The 16,163-nt window shown below is 43.5% G+C and overlaps 1 protein-coding gene across 6 annotated transcripts in view; it reads right to left on the reverse strand.

Annotated features, from left to right (window-relative positions):
- RARB (retinoic acid receptor beta) overlaps positions 1-16,163 on the reverse strand; it is a 411,132-nt gene that overhangs the window by 105,627 nt on the left and 289,342 nt on the right. The window contains exon 1 of one of the 6 annotated variants that reach the window (XM_064167088.1): positions 5,536-6,271. The exons of the other annotated variants lie outside the window; for them this stretch is intronic. Within the exon in view, the coding sequence (XP_064023158.1) occupies positions 5,536-5,692 (157 nt within the window). The 5' untranslated portion in view covers positions 5,693-6,271. Of the gene's footprint in view, positions 1-5,535; positions 6,272-16,163 lie in introns of those variants that run through there. 6 annotated transcript variants of the gene reach the window in all.

Genomic DNA, 16,163 nt, shown 5'->3' on the forward strand with positions numbered 1-16,163 from the left:
TTGTGGCTTCTATTTTCATGGTTCCATTTGGTTTGAAAGGGCTTGGATTTCATCAAGAAGTGGCATGGGTCACACTGCATGGGGACAGACTTCTGCATGTGAGCAAAGGTCAAAATCAATCATAGCTTTGTATTTCCAGGCCTATTACTTTTGGCAGTTTACCCTGCCAGAAGGGGCTAAAATATTTGCTTCCTAAAAGAAGTAAACATCAATAGGGGGAAGGAATATAATTGGCTTCTCAGTCACACAGCAAGGAGAAATGAGAGAAAAGGCTCCTCTCCTCACCACAGTCACCAGCCGTCCAAATGTTAGACGCAATATTTTCCTTTAAAAAAAATCCAAAGATTTCACAGCACAGTGACTTGAAAAGGACAATGGACCTATTTAGGCAATTATATTACGCAGGCTTTGTTAATAGGCAGCCTGCTAAGTCCCAGAAAGTCTGGATAATCAAAAGTGTCCAAGTACAGGAAGGGGAAAAGTACAACTCCACCCTCCTGCACATACGCTGCCAGGACCTCTGGATTTAAAGGGTAAAGTCTATTTACCAAAGTTCCTTGGCCATTTTATACATCAACTGACATCCTTCCTCATGTGGCTGTGTGCTACAGGCTAGCAAAGCTTTGGAAAGCCCTCTAAACCCGCAACTAATCTGGCCCCAGACGCCTGCCTCTGTAAGTTCGCTGGCGGGGAGGCTGCTGCCAGCTCCCTCGGCAGACGCTGCGCGGAGAAGGATGGTCCCCTCCGCTCGCACACAGCGCAGCACCGGGCCCCATGGCCAAACACATCTGTAAGCTCACTGCAGCTGTGCTCTGCTTTTGAGGTCTCAATAGCATCGATGGGGCATTGTACGGATGACAGTCGGAGCGAGCAGCACAATGTCCCTTTCACAACCCTCCTCCCAGATCTAAATGCTGGCTGTGTATACGGCCGCACTTCGCCGGCTGTGTACAAAGTGGTGCATAATTGGGACCCGAGTGAAAACAGTCCCTTGGGCTGTTTAAAAGAGCTGGGATCATAATCCAGCGACTGGGTTTGCCTGGCTCCCTACACACCCCCAAGCAAAGCCCCTTCGCTCGGCCGGGCTGTGGAGCAGGCCAGTCAGCACACGCAGTTAACGAAGACAGCTCAGCAGTAAGTGGGGATTTAACTGGACGTGAGGATGACTTAACTTCTGACACATTATCTCCCTCTTTCAACTTCTTAACTTCACTGTAACCTTCTCCCAGGCACTGCTGCCAGCCTGGCTTTGTTCTGACAAGTTGCACCTTTCCTGCACAGACTCATTAGGCAGGCAGTCACCTAAAAATGCACTGCATTTCCTACGAGCTTATCCCACCCTGACTTCACCAGCGAACACCTCTCATCGGTTTTGTCTGCGGGAGTTTTTGACAGTCGTGCATTAGAGTTCTCCTGTGCCAGCAACTGAATCAGGCTAACTCTATTACAGTCTGTATAGAGAACAGTTGTTTTCAATTAGCATGCAAGAAAAATATTCTCATGCAATTGTTTTTTTGGTTTGGGTTTTGTGTTTTGGTTTGGAGGTTTTTTGTGTGTGTTTTTTTTTGTCTTTTTTTTTTTTCTTTTAATCAAGTGGATCAGAAACAAACACTTTTCATCGCATATTTCAGAGCACTAATCTGCAAGTATAAAAATTTAAACAAATACTATACCTAAAATAAATCACCCCCAGTAATTTAGCTGTAAAGTTTATAGACGAACTTTAAAGAAAATAACCTGGTTCAAACAGATCTTGCCTTCTGGGCACTAGCAAACACACCTGCAGCAATCTGATACTTGGGAATGCAGATTACGAGTCCTTGACTTCAAAATGTTTGTTTTTAAATTCAGAAAGATGAAAGAAAATAAAGCAGTAAGCTTTTTTTTCTGTTGAGCACAGATGTTTCCAGTGCTTGCAGCGAAAAGAACGTGACCTAAACATTGCAGTAATGCAGAATTCAGGAGCAGAAAGCATGTCTTCCGTGGTCCCATCTCCAGGAGCTTTCTGAAAATTAATACATGCTAGATCGTCTCCAGGCAAACACTTCCCACCAAACCACAATAAGATCTGTAAGCTACACGAGCCTCCACATCCTATTATGTTCTCTTGCCGTATCCATAACGTCTGTCCTCACCAAATTTCTTATTCTTCTAAACCTAACAAAATGCAGGAGATATAATGCTACCCGATATAATTAGCTGAAACACTACCTACTGCCAGACAAACTTACACTTCTTTGGTGCCTGCTCATTTGAGGGTTTTGTCTGTTTAATTAAATGAATAGTAATTAAAACTTTTTTTAATAGGCTCTTCCAAAGCCAAGTGACCATTTCTTGCAGCACATCTCTCAGGAACTAACCCTGCCTAGCTTCCACAGTATTGTTAGCTCACATTTCACCAGAAGTTGCTTGTTTTCTCTCAGTATTTGTTGTCCCTGCATCATGAGGAAGTAAACAATTCTACTTCACAGTCCTGCAAGCCTCCTAAGAACTATCTTTGTCTGACTATACTGACCTGATTTTTATCTTGTGAGAAAAGGAGTAAAGATGACTCATGATTTAAAGTGGAGTAAATTTTACTGTCATTTCAGAGTCTGGATTTTTTTTTTTTTTTTTTTTGTAAACAAATAATTTATTTCTAAACCTACAATATAAGTGATATCACAGAAAACAGGTATGAGTGCAAAACAATTATTTTTTGGCGTGCTCTTACCACATCTTGCAATATATAGTGGCTGACATTTGCATTGCAAACCCATGGCAGGTTTTCCCTCCCACAGAGGGGAGGAAAAAAAAACCCCACACAAGTTAAGGTCATATTTGTTGCACCTTACCCTCTATTTTCACTTTCCAGATCCTCATGGACTAGAAAATGTGTGATGCTGCACGAGTGTGCTTGCTTGGCAAATCGTAACGGGATTAACATATTGAAGACATGCTGAAGTTGGGAGACCTACGGCATTCTGCCCTAACCCCTGCAATGGCCATTTTTGCCAGCGTTTCAGGCAAAACCTTGGTGCTGTCTGGGATTGTTAGTGGCCTGTTCAGAGTCTGCACCACCAATTTATTATTCCCTCAACAACCTTTTACGCTACAAGCACGTCTCTATCGAAGTCTTATTTCTAAGGCCTAAAGCTGCAGGCTGCAGGTGTACCGCTTTTATGGAGGAGCCAAAAATAAACCAACAAACTAGACCAACCCCCCTGTCGATTCCATACCAAATGATTTCAAAGTTGGGCTAGGATTACATTCTGATAAACTGCAGAGGTCTTCATAAAAATAATCAAGAAACACAAGTTAGAATTAAGCACTGCTCTCTTTGTACTTAGAAACATTGGGTCAACCTTTAAACTTGTATGTTTTCTAGACCATAAAAATTATGGGTTTGTCATTATTGTCATGAAATGCAAGATAAAATCTTACACATTGAGAGAATTTTAGTCTTTCATAACCTGTTCACATATATTCACCCATATGTGTGAGGTGCTTGCACTTCGTTCAACACAGAAAAAAAAGAAACAAAAAACTTGCTCTAAAAAGCAGTCAGAATTCTTTATTTGGACCCTGACTCAATTCTTTTTCCACGTTTCTATAGCATTCACTTTCACTGTTCAAATTACAGCCACAGTATTACGTGTCAGGTTTCGGCCAGATTTTAAATTCCCATGCAGTGAAGATTAATCCCCTTGCTTACGAAGTTACGAGACTGGATTCCTGAATGCATTTCCCTGTATTTTGTATTTACTCTTGTTAATAGGAGTTTCGTTGATTAGCTAAATGTAGCTGTTATCAACATTCGTCTCTTATCACAGGCCCTAGGCAAATGACATATTTACCACTCATTCCATTCTGATAAGGGTAATCCTGTGTTTTATTTGTCCAAGAACAAACACCCTATACTTTAAGAATCCTGCTTCTAGGTATTAACATTATACAAGAGAACGAGTACATGAGGACATTTTCAAGCCAGAAGTTCTTTAAAGACCATTTTGTGAACGTAAGCTTTTAACTACAGCATATGTCTCCTGGAGTACTTCAGGAAAGTTTATTTAATCCCAAGTTTCCAAACTGAAGGTCTACTAAAGTTTAAACCATGGAAGGAAGAAAACGCATTTTTAATAAAACATCTGGGTTTTTTATTCTCCCTATTTGAAGTTCTTCCACGGCCAGTAACATTATTTTTAAGTAAAAGCTTTGCTTCACATCTTGCTTGAAGCACTTTGAAAACAAACACGGAGGAAATAAACATCCCATGCTGAACTCCGCAGTGTAACTTTAACTGTAAAGATGCAACATTTGCAGTGTGGTGGGCTGATAATCACTGGGTTTTACGTTTTTCATTGCACAAATGTCATAGGTTGACTGAAAATTCCTGAGCTGAGTGGAAAACAAAAAACAACCAAACTCACAAAACAACAAACAAGAAATCCCCCCACATTATCTCATCAGCCCTTTAAAAAGTTTTTTTTTCAATTGCCTCCTCCACTCCTTTGGGATAAACCACCAAAGTGAGAGCTACTCCAACTGCTAGGTGACACGACAAAACAAAAATTTCAACCAGAACTATGGTTAATGGTGTACTGAAGTACTAGAGAATGTGCTAAAAACATTTTGATAGATAGCCAAGTCATTTATCTAAATCAGTGTAGGAGCAGTGAGGCATCCTGCAAGCTTTTATATAAGGTGATGCTTTGTGGCACTTGTTAATTTCTTAAACTTGAAATTCTGAGATTAAAATACTTCCATTGTTTACCGTCTATATATTTCAGCAACAAATCAAGACCCTATAATATAATTTTCAGAAATGTCCTACCACTAACTCTGCCTCTTCTGTTACCAGTGCAACACCGCCTGAATCTCAAGGTATAGAAATAATTGATGGTTAAACTCAAAGGGTGTTCACAGTAAGTAGTTTTCTAGCAAAACAGCAACTTCTTAGAGCAACAAAGTGAAGAAAAAAGGTGGCAGCAAGGTCAGTACGAAGAAATATTGCCTTTTCTTAGGGTACTTAAAACTACCAATTCTCAGAATGGCACCTAGCCACTGCAATTCCACATCTTTGCAAGAAACTGCAAGAATGGAGCAGCATTTTAATTGCTTGGCTGCTCTGCTAAAATGCATTTTGAGACAACATGCATCCAAATTACCAAATATCGTGCAAAATTAGACTAAGGTAGCAAAGAAAAGACTATCACAGACACGTTATGTAAATTCACTCTCCACTGGCTGGAGTTTTGCAAGTATTTGCTGCAATACGTTATGTGTTCATAGTAGGCTCCACAACTGTTGTTAGGATCAATATGCTACACTAGAAAGAATAAACAGAAAGCAGACGAGTGCTTCTTTCCTTTTTCCTTTCTTGCCAAAAGGAGAAAAAAGGCTGGCAAAACATATTTTGCACAAAAATCCCCCCTCGCCCCCCATTATCCCTGCACTTAATTAAAAGCATTCATTTCTTTTTGATGCACGTAAATAGATTAACAATAACAATCGTATTAACAACTTTAAAGTGGAAAAATAACAGTTGGGACCTACATTGAGCACTGTGCCGGTGTTGCCACTCTGTTTGTGCCAATCCACTGAAGCATGCTTTGAGAGCCTTCTCCTGGAGCATGCAGGAAGACGGACTCGCAGTGTAGAAATCCAGCATCTGAGCAGGGCTCACTGCTAGAACATCCATACAGTCAAACATGATTCCCCCTGCACAGAATGCCTGCAAAAGTGCTTTCCTCTAGGTGTGGAGGAAAATGGCACATAAAAGTACATCCAACTCCATCAAACTCTGCCCCTTTTTTGGCACGTAGGCTGTTGGTCTTTTTCCCAGACCAGAATCATGAATTATGACAGACAACACAGCTAAAAGCCTGTAATTGATCCAAATGATCATTTACCATTTTCCAGGCTGTTCAGTCAATCCAGCAAGATAGGGGGAAGCGAGCCGCATTCCAAGTCTTAGTTCTCATCAATTTCGCCCAAAATTTCGTTAGAATCAGTCCACCTCCTCGGGCACTCGCCGAGTGTGTGCCGCGTCCCACGCCGCGCCGCTCCCCAGCCTCCCCGGGATAAAACGGCTCGGGTAGGGTCTCCGGATCCCCCTCGGCCGTGAATAGATCCTTCTGCCTCTGAACAGCTCACTTCCTACTACTTGTGTCACAGGGATTGAAAGATTGAATTGCCTAATATATGCGAGTGAACTTTCCGTGAACCCTTCCCAGGCTGCTAACCTTCAAATGACCCAAGCGGTCTGACATCACCAGCTCCCAGGATTCTCACACGCCTTCCCAGCTCCCAGCAGCCCCGCAGGATCGCGGCCCGGCGGACGGCCGAGCGCAGCCCAGCCCTGCCGGACCTGCCCCGCTGCCGCTGAGCGGATGGCCGCGACGGCTGCGGCCGCGGAGGCCAACTTGCAAAAAACCTCGAAATAACGTGAAAAAATGAAGATCATGCGGAGGAGAGAAAGGATGGTGAGAATCGAGACAGCAGGAAGGTTGTGGAGAAAGATGTAATTTCAAATTGGAGCTCAATTTGCTAAAACTTCTGCGTGCTCCCCCTCCACCCCCCGTTCCATTCCGTCCTGGTATCCGCGGCTGGAGTATAGCCGTGACCACTGATTTCACCCCAACTTCTGCGGCAGCAGGGCCAGGCTCACGGCAAACCAATCCTAACGCAGACACTGCGCGCCAGCAGGGGACCCCGGCCAGTGTCGCCTGCAGAGACGGTGGCCGGTGCCGGCCCATTTCTAGCAGGGACCTCTCGGGCCATCCCTCCTGGGTGTGTCGGGGGGACCAGGTTCTCTCTCTCTCTCCTCACCACCCTTTACCCTGCCTCCTTAAACCGTCTAGGGCTCCGAGGCCCTAGAGCAGAGTCAGCAGAGCCGGCAGGCGTTGCTGCCCAGAGGGCCTGCCTCCACCGCTGAGCGCGGAGCAAGAAGCAGCCACACGTCCCGTCCCCCCCCCCCCCAGTCCGGCCGTCGCCGGGCCCTGCCTGTCTCTGATTAGCAGAGAGGGGGCCGGGCCGCTGGCGAGCCCCCGCGGGGGCTGGATCAGCTTTCAGAGGGCTAATGAGCTTCGGCTCCTCAGGAGGGACCAAAGGCCACGAGCAGGTCTATGGGGAACTGGCCCCGCTCCAGGGTGCTGGCAGGGACCTCGTCTGTCTCCTCCTGCTCGGGGCAGGCAGCCCTGTCCTTCCCCCACAAAGGCATTCTGAAGGCTGTTCCCACCAAAACACCCTCTAAGGTCTCTGCGAAACCTCGCTGCCGACAGCCCTCCCTCATGGCAGTAGGTGTCAAGGCCTCGGGTCTGCGGCCAGGATGCCATGGTCTGCCCGGTGCTGGCCCACCGCTGCATCAAGCCAACAGGGAGCCCCCTGCTTTCGAGGGGAAATGACCACCTTCTGAGGTCTTGCTCACAGAAAAAGGCTCCATCGAGTCTTTAAAAATTAAAACCATCAGTCTGCAAACACTCCCTCTGCCCTGCTGGGAAGCACACGAGCTCGACAACCATGAGCACCCTTCCATTTTAACTGAATAAGCTAAGTTGCCTCAGCCCTGGTGGACTGATCAAGGTTTCCAGAGGCATTGAGGTGACTCCTTTACTGCCCCAAAGCTAACTCAGGTTAAAAACTAGAAAATAAACCCTGTAATTTGGAAAGCCCGAGACAGGAGTCAAGCAGAGCAGGGGATACTGTGTGCAGACATAGCACACAGGTGGCACCCCTGAAGAAAGGCTGTAGAGAGGCTCACTCTGGGACCTCCGCATCCACTCTAATGGATGCAGTGCCCCCTCTCCACAAAAACTCCTTTGATGAACCGAAAGCTCACAACAATGCCTGCAGATTGTATTAACAAAACTCTTCACATAGGTTCAAGAACTTCAAAACAAAACCCTTAACACAGCACACATACTTGTTCCCTGAAACTGATATAGCCACGTTGAAAACCAGCGGCCAACAAAAAGGCATGCTGCAATCTGCAAATGAATCCATTTGAACAGACAATAACAAAAGCTTTTCTCATCTTCCTTCCCCACTGACAAGAGATTTTCTGGTTGTCCCTGCTGCAAGCAGCCCCTCTTCCCTTCTTCCCCCTAGGCAGAAGAGTTACAAACGCTGGAGTTGAACTGTGCGTTCTAAAAGAATTTCTCAGTCCATTGGGGTGTCCCTTCCCGGCCTGGACTCCTTCAGCTGAAGAAGTCCCTGACACTGTAATGCAAAAATGAGGCACAAAGCCCGTTTACTGAAAAAGCCATCCCTCGGGGAAAGCTCGTTTGAGCTATTTCAGCACAGCAAGCAGCACTCGCTGCATTCAAAAGGCAGGTGGGAAAGTGGCTAAATTTCTCTAAAAAACTCAGCTGGTTATGTTGCTACGATTTTGGTTTTGAGTAGCAAAGCTAAAGTAAAAGACAGCAGTTCCTAACCAGATGACACAGAACACACAAGGGTTTGGAATACGTGAAGTATCACCATGAAAATAACTGGAAGAGATGATACAAAACACAAAGTGTTTTGTGTCAGTCTCTGATTTAGGGGGAAACCAGCACATTGTGCAGGCCAAAGCTCTTGGAACAGTAAGCCAAAGAAAAACATATTGCCCATGTGAGTTAAAATAAACAAAATCAGACAAAGACAGTTATGTTTATTCCATCAGCTGTCTTATGATACCATGTTTAAAAATAAAACCTGCCCATTGTACCTTAATATCTAGACTGGCATCTTCTGAAAGTAAATGCCAGGAAGTTGTGCTTAAGTGCATGTGAATTAAAATAGAGTGCTTTTTTTTTCTCTCATTGTATCTCAATGAGCCAGGTAGGTCATCATGTAAATAATAGCTGTGCTAATACGTACTGCTAAACCCAGCACATTCTTCAAACAGCCAAAAAGTTGGCTGGCATCCTATTTCTGTGTGATAGCAGGATACTTGCTTTTCTTAGACCAACCATAATTATTGTGATAATTAATAGGCCTCTAATTCAAATGTAACAAAACTCTAAGTACTGTCACATATTTTACATGTCTGTCCAGCTCCCGTGGAAGTGCAAGGAGGCAACACTTCTCCAGTATCTGCCATTTCATCCGTGCAAGGAAACTGTGATTTTGCGTCACTACTTTGATCTGTTCTCTCTCAGGCTGTGACGGCAGAAACTTTACAGTAAACATATTCTTAGCCACGAATGAAATAAAAAGCAAAAGCTCAAGTCAGAAAACTATTTCCTTTGGTGTTACTGTAGATTTGTCAGCGTGACATAGCACATTTGAAACCCATAATCATAAACCAAAAATTTACAGCCAAGGTTTAGGGTCTACATCTGTTTCTCTGTTTTTTGTACTGCAATTACCCACTGGACAATTCGGAAAGCAGCACTATGAATCATCTATAACACACACGTTTACGTTGGGTGCTTTTTGTTAGCTGAGGATGCCGTAATATGCTTCACTAAGAGAGAATTAACAAGAATTAGCATGAGTGCACTGGGCTCTCTAATAAAAATTAGTTTACTAAAAGCAACAGAGTACCCCTGGACTATTACAGGCATATTTATAGGATGGAAAAATTAAGTAGTATATGCAAAAATTCTACAAAATGAAGTACGTCAGAGGAAGAGTACCTCCTTTTTTCCTTTCCTTTTGCATGCAGTTTACTCAAATGTAGCACTCTCTTGAAACAGTTTTGACAGCAGAGTAAATGGTTACTAGTGAATGATGTGTGTGTTTAAGCAGTGAAAGCAGAGACAAAGTGATGTTTTCTTCTACTCCCTAGGCAGGAGCTGACACTAAGCTTGCTGTTTCAGCTTTGATACTCAGCTTCCTTTGTGTCAGTTGCTGGGGAATCACTGGCAGTTCATTAACACTGCCTCACACACAGGGGCTTTGATATTTTACCTCTTCATTGATAGTGGATGTTAATATGAAAAAGCATTTGTCTGGGTTTGTTTTTGCTAATGGCCCAAATATTCTAAATATTGAATAAGCACTAAATATCGAATATTCTATTCCATTGTGAATATGTACAGCAAATTATGTGGGTTTGGATTATGAGAAATTTGACACCAAAGGAGACAGTAAGTTATTAGGTTTTGAGACAAAGAATGTTAAGTATTTTAAAACACTCTAAAAAGCATCCACGTTGAAAATAAAGGAAAACATAGACCAAACTGCACCTTCTCTGAGGCTCCAAATGTTGACTGCTGTAAGCTCCAGAAAGGCTGGCAAAGAGGCAATGAGACTGTGCAGCGAAAGAGGGGACAATGTGCATTTTGGAAGGTTTTAAAATGAAAAAGCACTGTTACCTTAAATTGGCTATATATGCTTGCTGTTGAGGAGGGTCCTGCAGTGCAGGCACCAATGCTACGTGCTTGGCAGAAAATAACAAAAGCGAGAAAAAGAAAAGTTTCTTTCATTTTGTTTGCTTTCTAAATGGCCAGAAAGTGCCATTCTGAGGCTCAGTCAAGAAGGAGAGTTGTACTGCTAGCTTATCAATCCCTCAAAACACAGCGTTACAATGGAAAGGCTGAGGTAACTGGAGTGCCGTGCATGGCACTGACAGATTGCATTATATAATCCAAGGAGAATGAGGGGTGAGAGATCTATAAAACTTAAGCAGAAAAGCAAGATGTGGGAAAGAGCAGAAGAGCAAGTAGAAATATTGAGTATTAAACTGCAGAGAATACTACTTCTAACAATAAAGTTTACCATATGCTGAGTATGATCATGGTTCACTGCAGGCGAAAGAGCACAGAGCTCCATTAAAAATAAAACAGAGATTCCAAAAGGTTATTTGAGTAACTGCTTTGCTTCTGCCTTTTTTTTTTTTTTTTTTTTTTTTTTTTTTTTTTTTAGAGTGGAAAAAAATGCTACCTAACAAAAGGATAGTATCTGCTGATGTCATGATATTCTGAAAGGTATCCCACAAAGTGTAGATAAATAATGCTAGAAAATGCAGAATAAATGGAATTCCAAATGGAGACAACTTGCAACTCTAGATGCAATTAGAATCAGAATAGAGACTGGGATAATGGTATTTCTAGAGGTTCACTAATGAAATTAAATTCCTAGTGACAACTTTGCCCCAGTGACTTTCTTCCAACGAAAGACTACAGTTGCTGAGCCATAACTAGAACTACAGCTCAATGTGGACAAGTACTAAGCTGTACTCAAGCCCTATTTAACTTAAGACAGTTTTAAGGAGACATTTAGAGCTTCTGCTCCTGCACTGCTGCAGGGAGAATCCATAAGTATGGTTCCTGGAAGCCAGTGACAGCTGAAGCACACTTGCACAGAACTCTGGCCACATAAAGCCTAATGCAGAATGGATTGGATTATGGCATTAGTGTAAACTGCAGTAGATCCACAGCCTGGCAGCTTGACACATATATTCATAGTAAGTCAGTTTCTGCTTAGCTAGCTCTCAAACATACATCCAACATTGGAAGAACAGTCCAATATCTTCTCTGTGGGCAGCTTTAAAAAAGCAAAATGAAGGAGTGAAAATGTGCTGGCATAGCTCTTGGCTAGCTTAGGTAACAACAGCAACGACTATGTGGTAACACCATCTGAAATCTGCTGGTAATGATGGTCGTTGTGCCACCACTTCTACTCTGCCTGTTCCCTAAAGCCCTGTCCAATCACACCTTTGTTTTGTCATGCAGATATATTTTCTGTTTGGATAAACACTGAAGAATAGTCTGCATGAATTTTTGCTGTACATGAGGTAGATTACCCAGAAACTAAGGTATTTATTTGGCAAATGGATATCCCTTTTCATTTGCAGAATGGGAATTAACTTAGAGCAACTGTCCCCACAGTAACATTGTTATCACTGTTACCTTACTGATGTAGCCAGAAAAGTAAACTTTGCTAACAGGGTCAGTTTTACAAGCCTACAAGTTTTCTTGCCTGCTGTGCAGGTAAGAGTTTTAGTTTATCTGCTTTATGCTACAACTGTCCACGATTAGGCTGCTGCAGGTACAACTCTTTTAAAAAAGAGAGATCAGTTTCTTGCACAAATATAGGCAAGACACACATACTCTGAGAAAAAAGGACTTAGAGAGGTCAGGTGCAGTTACAGACTGTGGTAGTCAACAACATACTGTCCCAGCCATTGTGCAGTGCCAAACATTTGCACATAAACCAGACCAAAACTTTTCATTTTGATATCTTGAGCCTTCTTCTGACTGAACAGCAGTGTGCCCAGGTGGGCAGAAGAGCCAATGGCATCCTGGGCTGGATCAGGAGCAGTGTGGGCAGCAGGACAATGGGAGGTTCTTCTGCCCCTGTGCTCAGCACTGCTCAGGTCACCCCTTGAGTGCTGTGTCCAGTTCTGGACTCCTCCATTCAAGAGAGATGTTGAGGTGCTGGAAGATGTCCAGAGAAGGGCAGCAAGGCTGGGGAGGGGCCTGGAGCAGAGCCCTGTGAGGAGAGGCTGAGGGAGCTGGGGGTGTGCAGCCTCCAGAAGAGGAGGCTCAGGAATGACCTCATTGCTGTAGCCAGGTGGGGTTGGTCTCTTCTGCCAGGCAACCAGCAACAGAAGAAGGGGACACAGTCTCAAGTTGTGCCAGGGCAGGTCTAGGCTGGATGTTAGGAGGAAGTTGTTGGCAGGGAGAGTGATTTGCACTGGAATGGGCTGCCCAGGGAGGTGGTGGAGTGGCTGTGGCTGGAGGTGTTGAAGCAAAGCCTGGCTGGGGCACTTAGTGCCATGGTCTGGTTGATTGGCTAGGGCTGGGTGCTAGGTTGGACTGGATGAGCTTGGAGGTCTCTTCCAACCTGGCTGATTCAACGATCCTATGAACAGTTCTGCATAGACCTTGCCATCACACTTAAGAATCTTTCCTTTTAATCTATCCACAGTTGTGGGCAAACATTGTCAAGAACAGGCTTCTCATTCCTAAGACAGTAATCTTCCACATGTTCTTATCAGGCTCCAAAACCAGACTTCACCTGTCTTTATATGGAGCCATGTAAAGAAGAACGTGCAAAGTTGCAAAAATGGCTCAGACATCTCAACCTGACTGCCTTCATATCTTTCATCTCTGGAAAATTCCAAAACATGCAAGAAAATGGGGTTGTGCCCCGACTTCTTCAAGGAAATATCAAGACTGATACTGCCTCAACCTAGAGGATGGTTTAGTAACAAGAACGAGGCATGTGCACCTTCCCAATTCTGAGAAACATGCTGAAATTCTCCTTAAAAGGGTATAGCATCACATTATCTACAACCAGATTCTAAATGACTAAAGTGAATGTAGAACCTGTTGTTAAGACTTTCAAAAGTTGAATTTCCACCTGCTGGATTTGTGAATCTGTGTAAAACTTGTAAATGTATTAAAAAACAAACCAAGAAAACCCCCAAAGCCCAAACAAAGCAGACCTGCTAAGAGTACAAGCACTGATACTCAAGCCTGTTCTGCGAGCTGAACAATGCAGAAACATGTCACTCAGAGGCAGAACTGCAAGCACGTGAGAAAGGCTAAGAGCTTTGCCAACACAAATTATTAGGCAGAACCTCACTGGAAAAAATGAGGCACAAAGACCTAAGTGAAGTGGAAAACACACTGAGAATTGAAGGACATGTTGACAAATACCACTCCACTCTCCTGCTTCCTCTCCGAACCCAACAGTTCAAGCAGACATTCCTAAGTATTGTTTTTACAGGCCAAGCTCAGTCTCTCTCATCTTATCAGTAGTCTTCCAAGGCACTATGGGTGGATCTCTCCCAGGAAAACAAAAAAAAAACCCACAACAAAACCCTCAACAACAGCAAAAAAAAAAAAAAAACAAAACAAAAAAAACCCAACCAAATCAACAAAAACCCCTCAGAAGTGCCACTTCTTCCATTACAAACGTATTGGCACAAGCACAGAGGCTTTGCTGAGCTGCAAGGCCTTAAGAAAACACACCTGGCTCTTCTAAAGGAGAAATTAGAGAGTTCATGCTTCAGCCCTCAAGACATGAGTGGTCTTAAGAAGAGGAATAGCTGAAGAGAGTGTCTCATCAGGACACAGGGAAAATCAGTGCTGGTTTCTTGAAATGTATTAGACAGGAAGGGACAGCTTAAAATTGAGACATTTAACCACTCCTCCTGCACAAGCAAACAGGCTGAAAGCTGCCTGCACAGGTGAAACCAGAACGGTAGGAGAAGGCTTTCCACAGGACTGAAAGCAAACCAAGGCACAAGCTATTCTGAAGTCCTTCTGGAAATCTCCTCTTTTAAAAGCTTTCTAGTTTTGGTGCAAAAGAGATCTTTCTATATGCTAGTCAAAGGTGTCAAAAGTAACATTATCAGGGAAAAATGGCCATCATTACACTGTTGTGTTCTGATTTTGGTGTGGAACACAGTTATTTAAGGCTCATCAGGAGAGCATGAAAGGAGCAGGAGTATAATCCCAATTCAGAAATTCTCCAATAAATGGCAACATATAAGAAGCACAAGACAGAAGCACTCTGTTGTTGGGCTGAGTCTCAGTGGCCCCACACTGTCACTCTCCCAGTAGGACCCAGTTACATAGCAGCACCCTTACCCATTTAACATAGCTGGCATGATTTAAGAGACCTTTTTCTCCTTCAGCTTTAGAATAATTCTGCAGGTTTGGAAAAACTGATCTGAGTGCCAGTAGGGTCCAAGCAAAGCTATCTGACAAACCACAGCATGGCAATGGTATAATGAACAAAGAATGCAGGGCAATCACTGTATTTTATCATCAGTTGTCATAACATATGCAAAAGATAGAATGTACTTTTCATAAAACAGCTCATGCTAGGTCTGGGGAGATACTACCTGGACTGCATTTATTGACCAATGGTCTCTTTCTCCCACTTCTGCCTGGGTACTTACTGAAGTGCTTCGTTAACTTGTAAGAGAACTTTTCACTGTCAGTGAGTGTGTTGTTTCCACCTTAAAAAAACTCCTGTACATCTTATGATACTAGTTGATTTTATAGTCCACACAAAGTACTGCCATCATTATGGAAGCATCTCAGTTCATTTCATTACAGTAATCTCCCTGGTTTGCTTTTACAACTGCATTATGTCTGTGGGCATATTCATTAAACAGAAGCACAAATAGATACAGTTAGCACAATAGTCTCCCTGTTCTCCTGGTTAGCAGGAGTTACAAAGTTTGAATCTAAAAATGTCAAAATCTAGGATGAAGACTTCTAAAGATCTCTAATTTTAAAATCATAGAATCATAGAATGAACCAGGTTGAAAGAGACCTCCAAGCTCATCCAGCCCAACCTAGCACCCAGCCCTAGACAACCAGACCATGGCACTAAGTGCCCCAGCCAGGCTTTGCTTCAACACCTCCAGGGATGGTGCCTCCACCACCTCCCTGGGCAGCCCATTCCAATGCCAATCACTCTCTCTGCCAACAACTTCCTCCTAACATCCATCTAGAGCAGCGCTGAGTACAGGGGCAGAATAACCTCCCTTGTCCTGCTGGCCACACTGTTGCTGATCCAGGCCAGGATGCCTCTATGCCAGGATGTTGTAATTCAGCCCCGTTAGTCTCCTCCCTTGCAAGAAAGTGCGACAGAGCCTGGGGTCCAGGAAGGGCACACATCTTGACTCAGAGAGCACCTCATTCAGCCGTGCTTTGCTGTTGTGAGCCACAGCTGTGTGCCATTAGGGAAAAGGAGCTCACACTCAAAACTGGACTCATGGTACCACAGGCACTAAAATAAGGCTAGGAAAAGGAAGCACCACTGCCACTGCCCCATTTCAGACAAACAAGGCAAGACCTTTCCTCTGCAAGACCCAGGAGTGCTCTCAGCTGAGAGTTCAGAGGAGAAAAGCCTTGAAGTGTCTTTTGCTCCTTGTCCTTCCACCAGCAACATCTCTTCATAAAGAATATTCACTGATCAGTAGCAACTCCTGACCCCACATTGATGCTAGGAGTAGTCAGGGAAAAGAAAGAGTTTGTTCTAATAACACAGAGAACCCCATCAAAGTTTCTTTTTTTCCTTAATTACATGAAAAATACTGGTAGCCTTCAGATGTCACTAAAACATATGTTACTACATGTTTATGATAAGCCTTGCTTTTCTAAGCATTTCATGCTCTAAAAATCCATCTATATTTTCTTTGTATGGTTCTCATAGACAGCTTGCAAACCCAGGTGGCATAAAAAGATATCATTTGATACAACATCTATTATGTAATGCTGCTTGTTGCA

Source organism: Pogoniulus pusillus, chromosome 28 (genome assembly GCF_015220805.1).
Source record: "Pogoniulus pusillus isolate bPogPus1 chromosome 28, bPogPus1.pri, whole genome shotgun sequence".
Lineage (NCBI taxonomy): Eukaryota > Metazoa > Chordata > Aves > Piciformes > Lybiidae > Pogoniulus > Pogoniulus pusillus.